This window comes from Acomys russatus, chromosome 15, assembly GCF_903995435.1.
Source record: "Acomys russatus chromosome 15, mAcoRus1.1, whole genome shotgun sequence".
NCBI classification, from domain to species: Eukaryota; Metazoa; Chordata; class Mammalia; order Rodentia; family Muridae; genus Acomys; species Acomys russatus.
The window spans coordinates 354,420-371,776 of record NC_067151.1 but is presented as its reverse complement, the minus strand read 5'-3'; the positions used below and the strand labels follow the sequence as shown (position 1 = coordinate 371,776).

At 38.1% G+C, this 17,357-nt stretch overlaps 3 protein-coding genes across 3 annotated transcripts in view; 2 read left to right on the top strand and 1 right to left on the bottom strand.

Annotated features, from left to right (window-relative positions):
• Cpb1 (carboxypeptidase B1) overlaps window positions 1-5,115 on the top strand; it is a 30,950-nt gene extending 25,835 nt beyond the window's left edge. The window contains exons 10-11 of the mRNA XM_051156961.1: window positions 2,135-2,219; window positions 4,767-5,115. Coding sequence (XP_051012918.1) covers window positions 2,135-2,219; window positions 4,767-4,954 — 273 coding nt within the window. The 3' untranslated portion in view covers window positions 4,955-5,115. The remainder of the gene's footprint in view (window positions 1-2,134; window positions 2,220-4,766) is intronic.
• Hltf (helicase like transcription factor) overlaps window positions 1-17,357 on the bottom strand; it is a 674,625-nt gene that overhangs the window by 472,674 nt on the left and 184,594 nt on the right. The window lies entirely within an intron of this gene.
• Cpa3 (carboxypeptidase A3) overlaps window positions 10,417-17,357 on the top strand; it is a 28,343-nt gene continuing 21,402 nt past the window's right edge. Inside the window, exons 1-3 of the mRNA XM_051157742.1 lie at window positions 10,417-10,484; window positions 10,595-10,673; window positions 12,574-12,698. Of these exons, the coding sequence (XP_051013699.1) occupies window positions 10,417-10,484; window positions 10,595-10,673; window positions 12,574-12,698 (272 nt within the window). The remainder of the gene's footprint in view (window positions 10,485-10,594; window positions 10,674-12,573; window positions 12,699-17,357) is intronic.

Genomic DNA, 17,357 nt, shown 5'->3' with positions numbered 1-17,357 from the left:
ACATTTTAGATGTATTTTGCTATAGGAACTCTTAAGAGAACAAATTAAGTCTGCATAAAATATGGTAGGAAATTCATAGCTAAGGATTGCTACAGGCCATGTTGGCCCTTGACAGACAGCAATGATTCATCTAGGCTTATGCATATTTAACTTCCTCCTGTTCTTGGAGACAAGCAAACTGGCTCCAACAACACTCCTTTTGGAAGTATTCAAAGGCTAGGAAAAGTGGAAAAGAAAGGTAGGCAAATGGATGTCAAAGCTCAAGATGACCACACATGAATGTATACCTTGCATATGCTTTTTAGTCTCTATGCATTTTGTTTCTAGCTCTTAGGAAGAACTCTTTATAAACTTATTTACACACTAGTCATTATTTGACCCCTATTCCTCAAGTGGCAGGTTCCAACGAAAATTGTTAATTCTTCTCCCTTCTGTGTTGTTCCTTGGCTATTCTGGCTTCCTAGTGTGTGTGTGTGTGTGTGTGTGTATGTGTGTGTGTGTGTGTGTCTCTGTGTGTGTCTGTGTGTGTGTGTGTCTCTGTGTGTGTGTGTGTGTGTGTGTGTGTGTGTGTGTGTGTGTGTGTGTGTACCTGATACTGGCTAATGCTAAAATCATACTTTGATGCAGTTTTCAACAGGGGCCAGTCATTCAGCATATTTAAAATATTCCCATTGCGTGTGCTATTCCACACAGCATTCCATTCTGCTAGAAAATTCTGTGGTAGAGAATGTGGGTGGGTGTTATTAAGATGACAAGTGAGTAATATTGGTGAAATTATTTGAACTTCCCAAAAGAAAACCTATACTGATTGCAAAAAATTTTGCTATGAAAACTGGAATTTTAAATATGATATTTTAGCTGATGAATGTTTATTGTGACTCTTTTTGTCTCTTGACTTTAAATGAAATCAGAGAAAGGGCTCATAGCTTTCTTATTTTGTAGTTAATGTCAGCATCTAAATATGACAGCCATCAACCATAAATATGTAGTATAACTGCTCACCTCTAATCAAGAGGTCACCATCCAACTTTTGAGAAGTTCAGCACTATCATCTTAAATATGGCCCATTTATAATGACCTTGAACACCAGCACAGGATTCACACAACCAGCTTGTTCTGAGTTCTAAGTGCCTTACTGAGGATAGAAAAGAACAGCCTAACTACTGCATGAGAGTCTGAAATTCAAGACCAACCTGAGCTGTAAAAAATGAGAAGAAAATTAAGCAACAACAACAAAAACATAGACTTGCCATAAACCCTGAAGAGAACTAATATAAAATAAAAGGTGCCAGAACAACTGATTTCAACAGACTGAAGGTCTCTGTAAGATGGGGCCTGCTGCAAAAGAGAGATAACATGAAAGCAAACCTGATAGAGGAAAGAAGAAGGAAGAGTAGCTAAAGACAGAGGTAAAGTGAGAAAGAGAGATGCAAGGGGCCATTCAGAAAATCCCCTTATAAAGGATATGGGAGGAGACATGAGGTAGACCTTTGGGGTGGGTTCACAGTGAGTCTTTTTAACAAAAGAGGAAGTTGGAGCCATTGAAGACACAGGAGGAGGTAACCCTAAAACTGATGTAAAGAAACAGATGTTCATATGAGAGAGTAGCTGAGGACAAGAACACTAGAAGCCGAGGTACCAGCTAAACGCATTTTTAATGTGCAATATCAATAAAATAACAGCCACTTAAAGCCTCATCCAGAGCAATTGCCTCCAAAAGACAGTTACACTGGGTATACAATCCCTGTGTGATCATCTGCTAATGTTCCAGCCCTAATTCACACCATCTTGTAATGACTCAATATTGGATTTCTACTACCACATTTTCAAGTCATAGTTGTTTTATTTGCCTTATCGGCTATGTCTGATTTTTATGCAATGGCATCAACAGCCTCTGTGCACAGCATAAGGGTTTCCTTGCCCTTGCTTTGCTCTTACACACTACAGAAATGAAAAAAAAAAAAAGAATTCCAGCATGAGTGCTTGTGGGGAAGACATCTTTTCACATGACTTATTTATGAACTATGTATTTATGTGGCACAAACATCTTTGAGTTTTAACACAAGTGTACATGATGTGTGTTTATTTAGCATGGTTGTTTTTATTTATTCACTTGCTGATTTTTCTTCTTCAGAATGCCTTGGTGAAAGGTGCAGCAAAGGAGCTTGCCACTCTGCATGGCACCAAGTACACATATGGCCCAGGAGCTACAACAATCTGTAAGTTGTGGGATCAGAACTGCATAGAAACTGTGTATCTGGAGAAGAACTAATGCTTTCTGTTGTCTTTCTTGTCTCACCATTTAAAGCATATGGCCTTGCCTCATAGTGATTTTTAAATGAAATATGTATTTTTTGCTACTCAATAGATAAATAGAGAAATAAATATTCTCTTCAAATCATGATAACATCTGCTTTCTGTAAGCATTTTTTGGGTATCTACTGTGTGCCAAGCTCTCAGAAGGTACAAAATTAAAAGAAAGAAAAACTGAAAAGGAGGTAGGTAGCGACAAAAGGAGATGTTAGATAAAGGCAATCTACAAAGAAGTAGCCATAGGGAAACATAAAAAGACATAGGTGCTAAGTGGTATGACATTAAGATTATAAAGTGAGAACATACCCAAATCAACCCTATGTGTTGGATACCTTATCCATAAGATGGTGAGTCAGATGTTTTGCTGCAGGATAAAAACACAGTAGAGTATACTTTCTCTATAAAAAAGACTGTGGGTAGGAAGGAAAATTTCTTGATGAATAAGCCACCCTTCAGAGGAGCCCAATTCCTCCACACATGCAAACAAGTAAAAGAAATACACACCTAGACAAATAAATATAATAGAATTTTACTTAGTCATAAAGAAAAATGAAATCACACAATTTGAAGAAAAAATTGGGTGGAACTGGAGAATATTCCATAGAGTAAGGTCACCAAGACTAGAAAGACAAATGTCACATATTCTTTCATATGTAAGTCTTGTCTTTACATATGTGTATATTTGCTTCCAAAGCCACTGTATATACATTCCAAGAAACTAGGGAGAGGCCCACGAGAGTAGGATAGGGAACATATCTTAAGGGGAAGAGGAAAGAAGAAGCCTAGAACGTTTATGAAAAGAAAATGAAGCTGCTCTTACAGAAAGCCTGGGTTCAGTTCCCAGCATCCACATGATGGGTGAGTCATTGAGTCACAACCAGAAGTAGCTCCAGTTCCAAAGGAGTCAATATGCATACGTGCAGAACACATCAAAAAATTTTAAAAAGCTAGATTGAGCTCTACCCCAGCATTGTGTTCACCATAGAGTTTGAAGTTCTCTTAAAAGGCATGTTCTGAAGGACCAATTTTCTATTTCTATCTCTACTTTCCTCTGACTTACACTTATTTCTTTTTGCCCAAGCTTGAAAGGATTAGAAATAAACACAAGAGAAAAACTCAATCCTGTCATCAAGGGGGCCCCACTGCAACTGAGGAGGCCCTAGCTCGAGCCTTCAGTTTATTAAAGATGACAGTACTTTCTGTGATCTTGTTTTGTAAGGTGTCTTCTTAAGGTTATTCGGACAGAGATGACTCACTCATTCACTTATTTTTTAACCACGAGGTTTATTAGGTTTATCTTGCCACTGTAGAAGCCAATAATGGACAGGAACAATGGTTTCCTTTGTCCCAGCTTCTCTAAAAATGAGCACATGGCTTGCAGCTCAGTGGAGGATGTCCTGTTCTTGATTAAATAGATGAAGAAAAAATTAACAAACACATTAGTGACAACAAAGTTATAATTGAATAAATTTACTAAATGAATAACTATGCCATGCCAAGTGTCAGGCACCAAAGATAAAAAGTGATGGCTTAGGGACCAGAAGGAGTATGGCTTGGTGGAAAGCCCTTGCCTAACATAAACAAGGCCCCAGGTTCAGTTTCTAACAGTGGAAATGGACTCGGGTACCTTTGCCCTCAAGCTGCCAAGCTTCATGATTCTAAGGTTTCTACAAGCCTGGGGTGCTCTTACCACTCAGAGTTCTTTGCTTTCCTTGGAGACATAGATTCTTTAGTGAGATATCCATAGTATACTTTCCCTCTACATACAAAAGCACTACGAATTTCATATTACTAAAAACATACTTGCAGAGATCATTCTCACAAAATAATTTTAGGGCAAAATTGAACTGATTTTCTGAAATACACTGTTTTTCTGTTGACTAGACAGTTAGTTTGTCCATAGTATTTTTCTTTTCTTTTCTTTTCTTTTCTTTTTACTATTTTTTTTATTGAAAAATAAAATCATTCATATTACATCTCAATTGCTATCCCATACCGTGCATCCTCCCATTCCTCCCTCTCTCCCGCTTTCACCCCATTCCCCTTCCCTATGACTGTGACTGAGGGGGACCTCCTCCCCCTGAATATGATGCTAGGGTATCAAGTCTCTTCTTGGTAGTCTGCTATCCTCCCTCTGAGTGTCATTGGGCCTCCACATCAAGGGGACATGGCCAAATATGTGTCACCAGAGTTTGTGTGAAAGTCAGTCCCTACTCTCCACTTAACTGTGGAGAATGTCTTGTCCCTTGGCTAGATCTGGGTAGGAGTTTGATGATGACTGCATGTATTGTCCTTGGTTGGTGCCATAGTTTGGGCAGAACCCCTGGGCCCGGGTCCGCTGTCCATAGTATTTTTCATAGTGAAAATTTTGTAGTTCGAAAGACAATGTAGTTATTTATTTTACCCTCCTTACTAGACATAAAGATATTTCTCCTGCTGTTTTCTCATTTCAGATCCTGCTGCTGGGGGCTCTGATGACTGGGCTTATGATCAGGGAATCAAATATTCCTTCACTTTTGAACTCCGGGATAAAGGCTTCTATGGATTTCTCCTTCCTGAGTCTCAGATCCGCCAAACCTGTGAGGAGACAATGCTTGCAGTCAAGTACATAGCCAAATATGTACTAGACCATCCATATTAATGATAATCTGAACCAATTTATTTCAAAATGCTTACTGTTCTTTTCTTGTCTGTGTTTCTTGACTGTTTGTTTGAAGGCTTGCAGACCCTAATCTTTCTTTTAGTTTTCTGGGTGTATTGACCGGCTTGGGCCTCTAAAAGCATCCTAATAAAATCATATCATTATTGGAAAATATAGCAAACTGCCTGTTTTGGGATGGAGAGTTACTGTGAGCAATGAGCAAGCCAGCTCTGTGCAGATGCAGGTGTGATGAGCTATGGAGAAGCTAGTCCTTCTGAGGTTGGCCAACTCTGGCAGAGAACCCTGGATATAAAGGATAGCTTATATACAAGAAGAAATACAGTTGGAAGTGAAGACTGTAAAAACATAGTACAGTTTAAAAGGTGACTGTTTCAGATAAAAATCCCAAGTGTTCCATTTTACCAATAAAGACTTAGAATCCAGATGCTGGGGTGAAAGCCTACTAACTCAGAGAGGCAGAGAAAGCACCCAACTGACCTTGCAACTCAGCAGCCATCCCTGAAGGAAAAAGCCCCTTCTCCTTCTCCACACTGCCTTAAATATCCTCAATTCAGTGTCTCTCTTTTCTACTTACTCCCTACCAGCTAGTTTCTTGCTCCACCTCTTGATTTAGGATTAACATTATTTAATCCAGTTTACAGAAAGCTCTTGAATAAAAGGTATATGCTAGAGCTGAGCCACACCACAACTAGAAACAAGTTTTTTGAGTATACAATCTTTGGGTTCATGGTGTGATCAAACATTCTGCAACAAGTGACATCCAGGTTTCAGTTTTCTACCAGCTCATTTAAGTGACATAATGAAACATCTACAGCATGTCGAGAGTTTTACTAAGCAATTGAAAACAGAACAATGAAAGAAAAAAATTACACATCTTCCCATTCCATTTATAGTGATAAATAAGAGATGCACTGAACAAATAATCAATGACGATAATAAATAAAATAATATACAGATGTTATATTATATACAATATAATGACAAATTGAAATTTCTATGATCATTCAAATGAGAGGGAATTGGGAGAGTTATTAGAGAGGGCACAGGTAGGCTTGGGGAGGGAGAGAAGGGCCACATCAGGTAGAGCCAAGATGCCATGTTTACAACTTTTTGCACTGGTCTTAGAATCATGGAAGACCATAAGTTTTAAATAACATTACCAGAATCTCCTTGGAACAGTTGATTGTGACAAGCAGATTGGAAGAGAAGAGATGCTGGCTGGAACAGATGGACAAATAAAAGAAGCAAAAGACCACTCTGAATTACACATCACACATGCCTTGATATTTCCTGGAATTAGGTGAAAGTAGGCTAATATATCACATCAAGTTCATTCTTTAAAGTAGAATGATGTATAACTAACTTATAATTTGGAAGCATCTCATAGAAAACACATGTGGTACCAAGGAAGATATGATTTAATATTCAGTGTAATATAAACATAATGTGCTAAAATATATCAATGTTCTAATAAAAAAATCATCTGAAGTCAGTTATTTGGGAGCTGGGGAGTTTTCAAGCCAAAAAGTGACTAATGCCCTGATTTCCCACAAGATGGCAGCAGTGCAACTGCTGCAACTCATCAAGCATTGAACCTCACTTAAACTGACAATGATTCTTAAGAACAAAAAGTAAATTACCACACATACATATATACATACAAACAAACATACATACATACACTATATGTATATATATACACATTTGCACACACACATATTTATAAGTTGCCATGAGTGTGTGTGTGTCTGTGTGTGTGTGTGTGTGTGTGTGTTCGCGCTCGTGTGAGCCCATGCGCACACTCGTACAGAGTCTACTTAACTTTGCTAAGTCTTCCCCATCTTTTTCAGGTATAGCCTGCTGCTATAAATTGAAGGGTTAACTCAGCTGTAGTGATTAGTGAAGTCCTGCTGAAATAGTGTGTAATTCCTGTTCCACAGGACACTCTTACCTTGCCGTCCCTAACTAAGGAATGAAGCTAACCAAAATATGAAAATCATTGAGGTAAATCAAATAAGAACTCTCCAAAATCCTAAACTGAATATAGTTTGAAATGTAAACAAATTCATGTGGACTTTTCTAAGATTTTAGAGAGATTATTTAAGGATAGTAAGGAATAGGAAAGCAAACATGCAAATATGAGAGTATCAGACTCCTGATATGGAGTCTGAATAGCTGAGATTTTCAGCGCTGTGACATTTTTGCTATAAGTTCACATCTAGTGAAAATCAACAGGCTAAGAATTCTGTACATTTAAGATATATCAAGAAAAACAAATTTTAAAAAGGAGAAGTCTAATTTACTCCTTTCCAATATATCTTTTTTGTGAGCACCTGCCCAGCTGACTGACCCCTTCTCGTTCTTATCTGTGCAAGAGCACCGACTCTCAACTCATGAGAATGCTCCTTCTTCCTCCTTTAGTCTCTTCCACTTGGTGAGCCCAGGGCCACAGCCATTATAAGCTGTACTAACTCTTTGTTTCTTACGGTATAGCTTAAAGAAAATTAACAGGATATTTTCTGGTTTCACTTATGTAATCTCTGCATATCTAACACCCAGTGCTATGTAGTCCTCTGTTTTTGTAAAAGAACCATATGAATTGCTCAAAGATAGATTTTCTAGGGAAAAACATCAAAACCTAATAAATTAATTTGGGGGCCACACGTAATTTTGATGAGTTGTCTCATTGAAGCAGATAATCACTACCCCTCTTCCTGTATCGCACACTTACATATTTGTTCAGATAAATGCTTCCTTTGTCTAAAACTAATTGTTAAAATTCTGCTTCAGTCTGCCTACCTGTGATGTCATTGTCTACCTGCCATGGGGGCATGGCCCTGCCCAGGATATAAAAGAACAGATCTACCTTGACCCCCTCTCTCTTACCCCCTCACTCCCTTTTCCTCTCCCTCTCTACCCCCACCTCTCCCTCCTCTCTCTCTGGGGTACCCCTCTGCCCTTTCCTTCTCTCCCCATGTTCATTTAATAAGCCTCATATAATATAATATCTGTTGTTTGGTATCTTCTTATTATTTTCTTTTATTAAACATAAAATTAATGAAGACAAATTTGCTTTAATTCTAAGAACTCAACCCTTTCTGGACCATTGAGATTCAGCAGGTAAGAACACTTGCTACAAAGCCTGGAAACCCATACAGGGAGAACCAGCTCCACAAAGATATCCTCTGACTTCTCCACACTGTACTCATGCCTTCATACACACACACACACACACACACATACACACAATTAATCAATCAGAATAATTTTTTAAATTACAGAATCCAATACCTTTAACCCCCAGCACTATAGGAAAAATTAATAAATCTACCATCTACAATTACATCCAGCAATTTTTCTTTCTCAGCATACCCTTAAGGGAGATATCTAAAAGTATTCTAGCAGCTTGTTGGGTTGAATTATAAGAAGAATCTCTTAAAAGGTTCTACTAACTCACAAGAAACATTCGCTTCCATTTTCTATGACATTTCTTTCATGATAACATGTTGGAGAGCAAATAAGCATATCTGAAAAATGAAGCAATGTCTTAACATGTGCATAGATTAGCATGGCCATAAAAGTCCTGGGAACCTCAGGCTCCAAAGGACAGAAATGTGTTGCTGTATGAAATATTGTGTGATAGTATTTTTATTAGAACACTATCACGAGGTTACCACTCTCCTCAAATCATCTATGTCCCTAGGGAGCTCAAACCTTTTTGCAGCTTTACCCAAGGAAAAAGCAGACACTCAGGACAACCTAGGTGAGTTCATTCTCTCCTCCTAAAGATCTAGCTCATGTCATCAGGCTTGGTGTCAGAGTTTTAAGACCAATAATATAAAAACAAACAAAACAAAACAAAAAAGGAACAATGAAAAACAAAAAACTTCAAGAAAATACCTTCAAATGACAAAATTAAGAGATTTCGCTTTTGTGTTATCTTATAATTTGCTAATTTATTTTCAATGGTCAATCAGAAGCTTGAAAATTCAAAGATAAAGTGCCTAGAAACAAACAACTCTGTTTCTTGAAGTAGGAGATATCAATATAAATTCAGTGAGAGGTTTCACCCCAAAGGGTACTGCCTGTACTTGAATCATGATACATGTTGACACCAATCAGTTCTATACCATAACAGTGGCTGACTGTGAGTCTGTTTGTATAACCTGAAGGGGAGCTCATACTTTATAGGCTTTAACAAATGTCAATTCCCTTACATACACTATCTCAGTTAATCTTCACCATCATTCATCAGCATCATCTTGGCACCCATACTTGAACCTGGAACTCAGAAACCAAACTTAAACATAACAATACCTCATTACCCTACCCCCACCAAAGAAAGAAAGAAAAGAAACAATCATATCTCTATAAAATGTCATTACCTTCAGCAAGAAGAACCATACAAAATCAAAAATTATATTAATGTTACATTCATAGTGTTTTGGCACAGTTTATTTTATATACGTATAATAATATAAATGTATATATAGAAAATTAAAAAACATAAAAAGGACAAATTTAGTAATGGAAATTTTTTTTTAATTTTTTCATTACTTAAGACTATGTGCCACAGTTCTGTGACAGTTTTCCAAATTAATTTGAGGTTATAAATATAAGTTTTAAAATGTAGGATAGAAGTCAGTGCAATGGATCAATGGGTAAAGGCACTTAACACCAACCATCATGACTTGAGTCCAGTCCCCACGGACCCATATGATAAAAGGATATAATCTGTTTTTCTATGTAAGTGGTCCTATCATCTGTACGCATACATCATGGCATGCATAAACTCCACTCCACACACATACACACAAAATATTAACTATATTGATAATTTTTGTATTTAAAACATATGAATATGTTGTGTCTGCTCTTTATTTCAGGCTTACTGGGAGGCTAGTATTTTAGAACAACAGAACTAAGTTCCTGTCCTAGCTCTATAAATTGACCCAGCCTTTTACCTTGAGGAATCTATCCATGAAAGTCATTTTCTTTTCAATCTTTTTCAGAGAAGTGTATATTTCCTATTATTAAGAAAGTAGAGAGAACTTGGGCATGGTGGTGCATGCCTGTAATCCCAGCACTCAGGCAGATGGCTATGAGATTGAGGCAAGCCTGATCTACAAAACAAGTCCAGGACAGCCAAGGTTACACAGAGAAACCCTGTCTCAAAAAAGAGAGAGAGAGAGAGAGAGAGAGAGAGAGAGAGAGAGAGAGAGAGAGAGAGAGAGAGAGAGAGAGAGAGAGAGAGAAAAGGAGAGAGAGGAAGACAGAGAGGGGGTGCTGGATATACACATGCCTGCCCCCTTCCAACTGTAAAAACATGAGGTGGGAGGACAGTTCATTCTTCAAGAACCCAAAGGAAATCAGCTGTTCGTTGACAGATAAAAGCTGCGGTATAAAACCAGTAGAGGGCGCAGGTCAAGCAAAGGAGAACAATGAGGTTCTTTTTGCTTGCGGTTGTCATCTCCGCCACACTTGCAATTGCCCCTGTCCGCTTTGACAGGTAAATTTCCCTTCCTGTTGTTCAGTCTCTGGGTAAGAAGAGAACTAACAAATATGTCTTTGCAATTCACTGATTTTTTGTTTCTTTGGTTTTTGTCTTTTGCCTACCTGAAGGGAGAAAGTGTTCCGTGTGAAGCCCCAGGATGAAAAGCAAGCGAGAATAGTGAAGGACTTGACCCAAACAACTGAGGTAAAGCATTCAGAGGGGTGTTACATCTCTCTTTTCTATTCTCGAAGAGGTATTCTTTTTTTTGTTATATTCAGTGTCTGCAAGGATACTGAAGGCTGACAAGTGAGTGAAGTGACAGGAACCACAGGGATAACTCAGCCAGTAGTCAGCATCTCACTTAGTTTTGTATTCATGGTTCACTGCTTTTTCTTATGGTTTTACAAGCTACAGCTTCTAAGAAAATGTGTAAAACACACCTTTTTCATTGCTCCCCTTTCCCTCCTGTCTGTACTCCTAGTACCCCCACCCCCAACATACACTCCAATTTCTTCTGGTGACTTCTGTTCAAGTACAAACTGATGGGAGTAAAATACTGGCTGATGTGAACTTGCCAAGAGTGAGCACACTTTCTAAAGAGATTCTTAACTGTAAAGCAGTATCTTAAAATCCAACAGAAAAGAACATTTTCTATCATTGGTTCAGCCTTTCCTTTTACACAAGGCATTTTGTCCCAGTCATCTACCTCCTCTTTCATACTTGCCAGCCAATTTGTAATGCAACACCTTTAAAACAGAGAACTTGAGGTAAAAAGATAGTACCTAAAACCCCCAACACAACACTTCAGATTTAAATCCAGAACCAAGCCTGCCTTTCATTCTAGGCACACTCTGCTTGCAAATCAGTCAAAAGTTCTGCCTATTCTAATTCCTAAGTATCCTTCACACCCATACAGTTTTCTCCTCCTCTGTGCTGCCGATCATCTCAAGTCTACCCTGTCTCTTACTGGGGCAATTCCAGTGTCCCTTCTTCAGCACACTAGTGTCCAAGGCTTAGTCCTGCATCCCACAAAGTAAAGTGTTCACTGCAATCTTAAAATTCTTCCTCACTTGAAAATATCTGTGGGGACAGCATATTCTTCAGATCCAGATTTAAGGGTTCAAATCCTAGGTCTATACTGGCTTTGTGCCTTAGGCAAGTTACAGAAGCTCACTAGGCAACCTCTGTAACATATATCTGATGATCACCTCTTCTCCAGCAGCAGCACTAAGTAGGCACAGCAATGGATATTACAGGCTTCTGTGAAAAAAATAATTAAAGCATTTATTGTGGGTTTTTATGTGGCCAGAAAACTCCGTGATTGATCACATGGCTACCTTCTTTAGACCCCAGCCGCTCTTCTCTTGTTTCCTGGCCCTGGAGATCCACAGACATCACAATTTCTCCCACCTTGTATCCATTTTCTCATGGGGAATGTTATTTTCTAATTGTTTATATCTAAGTCTTCCTGTTTCTACAAGAGTCAGATCAGGCAATATCTCTTGCAAGAAATTGCCTTGCTCTTTCTGTTAGGACACCCTGCTCCTTCCGCTGCTGTTGGCTAACATGATGGAAATACTTGTATACAGCTTTGTAGGACATGGAAAACTCTCTCTTACAACTTCCCTATGAGACCCTTCTGTGGCATCCACCTCTGTGCCTGCTACTTAGCAAATGTTCACAACAGTTCTTTGAGCTTGAAATTCTTCCCCCACATTTTCTCATCTTATTATGTACACAGAACCCTACATTCCTTTATGGTGCATAATATATTGTCAGTGTGTGTGTAGTATCTCTGTTTGCAGCAGTGCATGCCCTTGTGTGTGTGAGGAGCATATAGATATCCATATGAAAACAAAGGCCAAAAGAAATCATCAAATGTCTTTATCACTCTACGGCATTCCTTTGAAAAAGGATTTCTCACTGAAACCAACAACCAGCAAGCCCCAAAAGTTCTAATGTTTTTGTCCCTCAAATTTATGAAGTTACAAGTATGGGTGGCCACACTCAGCATTTTAAATATATATATGTGTGTGTGTGTGTGTGTGTGTGTGTGTGTTTAGCAAACAAACAGCCACAGCTAACAATGATCTTGTCTCTGTAGCTTGACTTCTGGTACCCAGATGCTACTCATGATATTGCGGCTAATATGACAGTGGATTTCCGAGTTAGTGAGAAGGAATCTCATACTATCCAGTCTACCTTGGAACAACATAAAATGCACTATGAGTAAGTTCTGGGAAAATATTCATCTACATTTCTTAGTCAGAGTTTCTGTAACCTTGAAATTTTATAAATTTTTAATAAAAAATCTTTGAGGTTTTGGAAGATAGATTGCATAAATAAATACTACACTGTATTTCCATCATTTCCAACCCTCTCTGTCCATCCTCCAACTTTTCCTATGTCCTTCTATCCAGATCCTCTTGAATCCCTGACTTCATCTTATATACTTATTACTGATGTACATACAAGCACACACTTACTGAGTCCACTTAGTGTTGTTTGTATGCACATGTGTTTAGAGCTGACCACATGGAACTATATAAGGTATCACAGGCTTCATCCCTGAAGAAAACTGATTATCCTTTCCTTAGCAGCTATGGGCTTCTTGGGGATTTTCATCTAGTGGTGGGTCTTGTGTAATTTGTCCCATTCATGTTGACACGTTCACTGGTGTGGTTACTACACAAATCTGTGTAGGCAACCTGGTTATGTCTAGAAGTCACTACCTTTCACTATGACCCTGTTAGCAAACCTCTGTCTCTAAAAATATTTGCATTATGATTTATAACAGTAGCAAAGTTATTGTTATAAAGAAGCAAGGAAAAAAACTGTTTTTTTGGTTGGGGTCACTACATGAGGAACTGTATTGAATGATCACAGCATTAGAAAGTTGAGAACCACTACCCTAGAATCTCCAACCCTAGATCTATGTAAGTAGGTCTATAGTATCAGACACGAATTCCTTCCTACTGAATGTGCTTTATGTCCAACTAGACATATCACATTCCTTCAATCCCAGCACTCTGGAGGCAGAAGCAGGAGAATCTCTGAGTTCAAGAACAATCCAGTCTACATAGCTAATTCTACAAAAGCCAGGACTACAGAGAGAGACCTTGTTTCAAACCCCAAACCACTCTCCAAAACATAGTAAGTCAGTAAGAAAGGAAAAGAAAATAAAAGAAGGAAGAAAAAAGATAAAATGCTACTATGATAAAATGCCACTATTGAACCACTGGGACTATCTTGCCTTGCTAGATTGCCACTGTTAGGGTTCATAGGGTTACAACCATGGAGGATTGTTGATTGTTTCCCTCTCATGGCAGCATGCATAAGGTTTCCAGGCCAATTTCATCTCAATTTCTCCAAGTCATGTGTCTAAATATATAATGACTTCAACAATAGGGTCTTACCTTCAAGTGCTAGAAAGGAATCAAGGGCAATGGTAATAGCCTATATTGGAATTTTTTTGAGGGGGGAGCATGCCTTGGACCCCTGACCAAGAGGGTTCCACCAATAGGAGAGAACATATGGCATTTGCCATTTGTCTTCTTGAGTCTGGGTTACTTCATTCAGTAATATATTTTTCTGTTCCATCCATACAATGGAATTACTTTTAAATTGGGCCTGCTATCTAAACAAGATACAATTCTGTTTCTTTCAGACTATTAGAATGTGTTTGTAGAAGCAATAGGGTTATTGGCAGTTTACTCTCGATTTTCCATTTGCTCTGATCTGCAAATGTAACCTACATATTCCAGCTTCATAAGCAGAGAGCTCAGATGTGAACTGGCGTGACAGCCTAAGCACGCCCAGGGTTCATGAACTATGGGTAATGCCCAGCACTCATATTCAACGTGAACAGGGTTGTTTAATAATTGATTTGGCCATAGTTGTCTGTAACCCAGCTTTTAATACTTTCTGGTTCTTCCCATGTATTTCTCTGTGAATTCTGGAATTCCACCCTAACTAATACTGGTTACTGGGTCTCTAGACTTGGTGAGGGGGTTTTCCTGCAGACACTGTGGCTGGCAGAGAAATGTTCCACGAGGCAACAAGGAAATCCAGTTTAACAAGATTTAGTTAGCTGGTTTGAGTCTGACCCTGAGCAGTTTATTTTTTGACATATTTAAGGATAGTACAACTTTAAAAGAAATGTTCCCCTCATGACAAGTGCTGCAATAAAGCTTAAGGTATGACTACATCAAAACTCCTTTGCAAAGAACCTGTGACATCTTCCATAAAAAATGTTTTCCATTGACTGAAAAACAATGCTCAGATTAAGGGTCTAGGGAGGAAGGGCCTGTAATAAACATAATAGCAGATTCTTTTGCACTCTTTCATGATAATGGGTTCTATTGACTGAGAAACAATGTTTATCAAGCAGTCTGGGGAATTTGCATGAGGCTCTATAGAAAGCAAATGATCACCAGATTATTAACTACATCCAATCCCAGCTTTCTGGGCAGTTAAATCCCTTCTGTTAAATAGAAAAGCCTGTGAGCTTAACATTCTTGTTTCTCTGGTGCTATCTGTGAGGACAAGGACCTCATACCCTCCACATAGATTCACTCCATGACTAGGCTTCTCACTTGTGATTTGTGCTCCAGTGACTACACCCTTCAATTTACATAATTAATAAAGACCTTATATCAACTCCTAGCCTTAATTAGTTTTTACAAAGTACCCAGGCCAAGCTAAAACACAATGGTGCTCAGCCAAAATCTACACAATCTCACTTGAACAGATTAAAAAAAAAATTAAGACAAAAGGTGCAATGTTTGACGTCACTGTAGATGGTGAAGTGAATCACTGGAAGACTGAGGCAAAGGACTGACACCATGCGTTTAATCAAATACCTGTCTTTCCTCCTTCCTGGGTCCTCCAGACCTCTCTCGTCTAAAATGCCCTGACAATGTAGAGATGTGAATGAGATCCTCACAAGTGTCATTTCATCGCAGACCCAAATAATTTTTGCTTCTTCCATCAAGAAGCAAAATGCTAAGCTATTTATTAAAATTAGGTATATCTATTTATGACAGGGTTTCTCGACAGTGTTTTAATTTAGCTACAGACATGGGGAAACCATGTAATTACATAACTCCCTCACAAACATAAATATGGAAAGTGATCCGTAAAAACAGAAACCATTTAAAATTCTGTATTCAAGGATGTAATTTTATTTACATATAAATTTTGTGCATTATTTGGTATTAGTTAATAACAGAAGAGTTCTTTTTCTTTTTGTTAGTCACTTTACATTCCAGTCATATTCACTTCCCTCCCTCTTTCCCCTTTTCCCCCTTCCCTACTCCTCAGAAAAAGGGAGACTCCAACCCAGCTTTCCACCCCCACCCCTCCCCGACCCCAGCATATTAAATTGCACATCACGCTGAGCTCATCCCAGAAGAGAGTTCTAAGAGCAACAACAATAAAACTGTTTGCTTAGATTCAAGACACCAGACTGACTAAAACTACAGAAGCTAGTTTGACATGATTCACTTAAACACTATTTATTAATCAGTGCACACAAACCATTATTCAGTTTAAGGCATCATGACGTCTTTTAATTTTCAGAAAACGCAGTTACTAAAGTAGCATGCATGCCTAGTTCCTTTTTATTTATACTTTTAGAAAATCATAAAAAGCCAAATCGAAAACACAATAAATATATACTAACAAGAGCAGGCAGACTGTCAAATGAGTATTGAATAATAAATGCATATACTGAACTGAGTGTCAAGGACAGACACTGTATTTCAATTCAGCCATTAAAACTCCATGTATTTTTTATGAATTTTTCATATTGAGATAGTCTCTAGCAGTGTCTTTTCTTTTATCAAAAGTTAAAATTAGAAAATAAAGTTATTCATAAGAATTAATTCAGAAACCAACTGTTAATACAATAAAGCCCAAATGGTACAATAGAATAAAATCATAGATTAAATGAAATCTATAATAAAAATAATAAAATAATAAAATCATGGAAATGCAATGTCAAAGTATACAAACTCTCAAAGTGATAGTCAACATTCTATGTCAATAGTTGATTACCTAATAACGTTCATCCAGATACAAATTCATGCTCTAAGTATAAATCCACCCTGTTAAATGATTGTCTCAATCAGATAAAGCTAATGATTTACTTAACGTGCTATTCCATTCATTTTTCTTCCTGCTCTGAAGACATTTCTAGATATTGCTTACTCAAACATATAGCACGCTTGTGAGCTTGGCTGTAATAACAGAAGAGGTATCAATCATGGCAAAAACAAGACAAAAAAATGAAAATGAACAAACAAAAAACATAAAAGTGTTGTAGATAAGGGGAGTGCAGAGATTCTGAAGCAACGCTGCCTGAATTCAAACTCATCCAAGTCAGGTATTTAACACTATTTAAAACTGGGGCAATAAAAGAGCTACTTTACATGGTTTCCATGAGGAGAGACTGGTTTTATCTATACAGCTGGTTCTTTCTATTAGCTCGGGAGAAGGAGAGGTGATTCATATGCATGAGCTCACACACAAAAACACATTTAGTGCAACAGAGAACTGAAGGCTACTATCAGGTATTCTCCCTCCCTCTAGAGAGCAAATCTATATCATAAAGTTTATTTTTCAACTTATGACATGCCACAGACATTAATAAATCTATGACCACAAATCTAGAACTTAATGCACATGGTAACCCAATTAGAAGTCACCAAGTCCAACTTTACACAAACTTAAAACATAGCACTGCTATAACATGAGTGCCAAAGGAACCCAGTCTCTCTCTCTCTCTCTCTCTCTCTCTCTCTCTCTCTCTCTCTCTCTCTCTCTCTCTCACCAGACGCTGGCCCCTAGTTATTTCATCTTTCTTTGATATTCTCTAAAAGGAGCCTT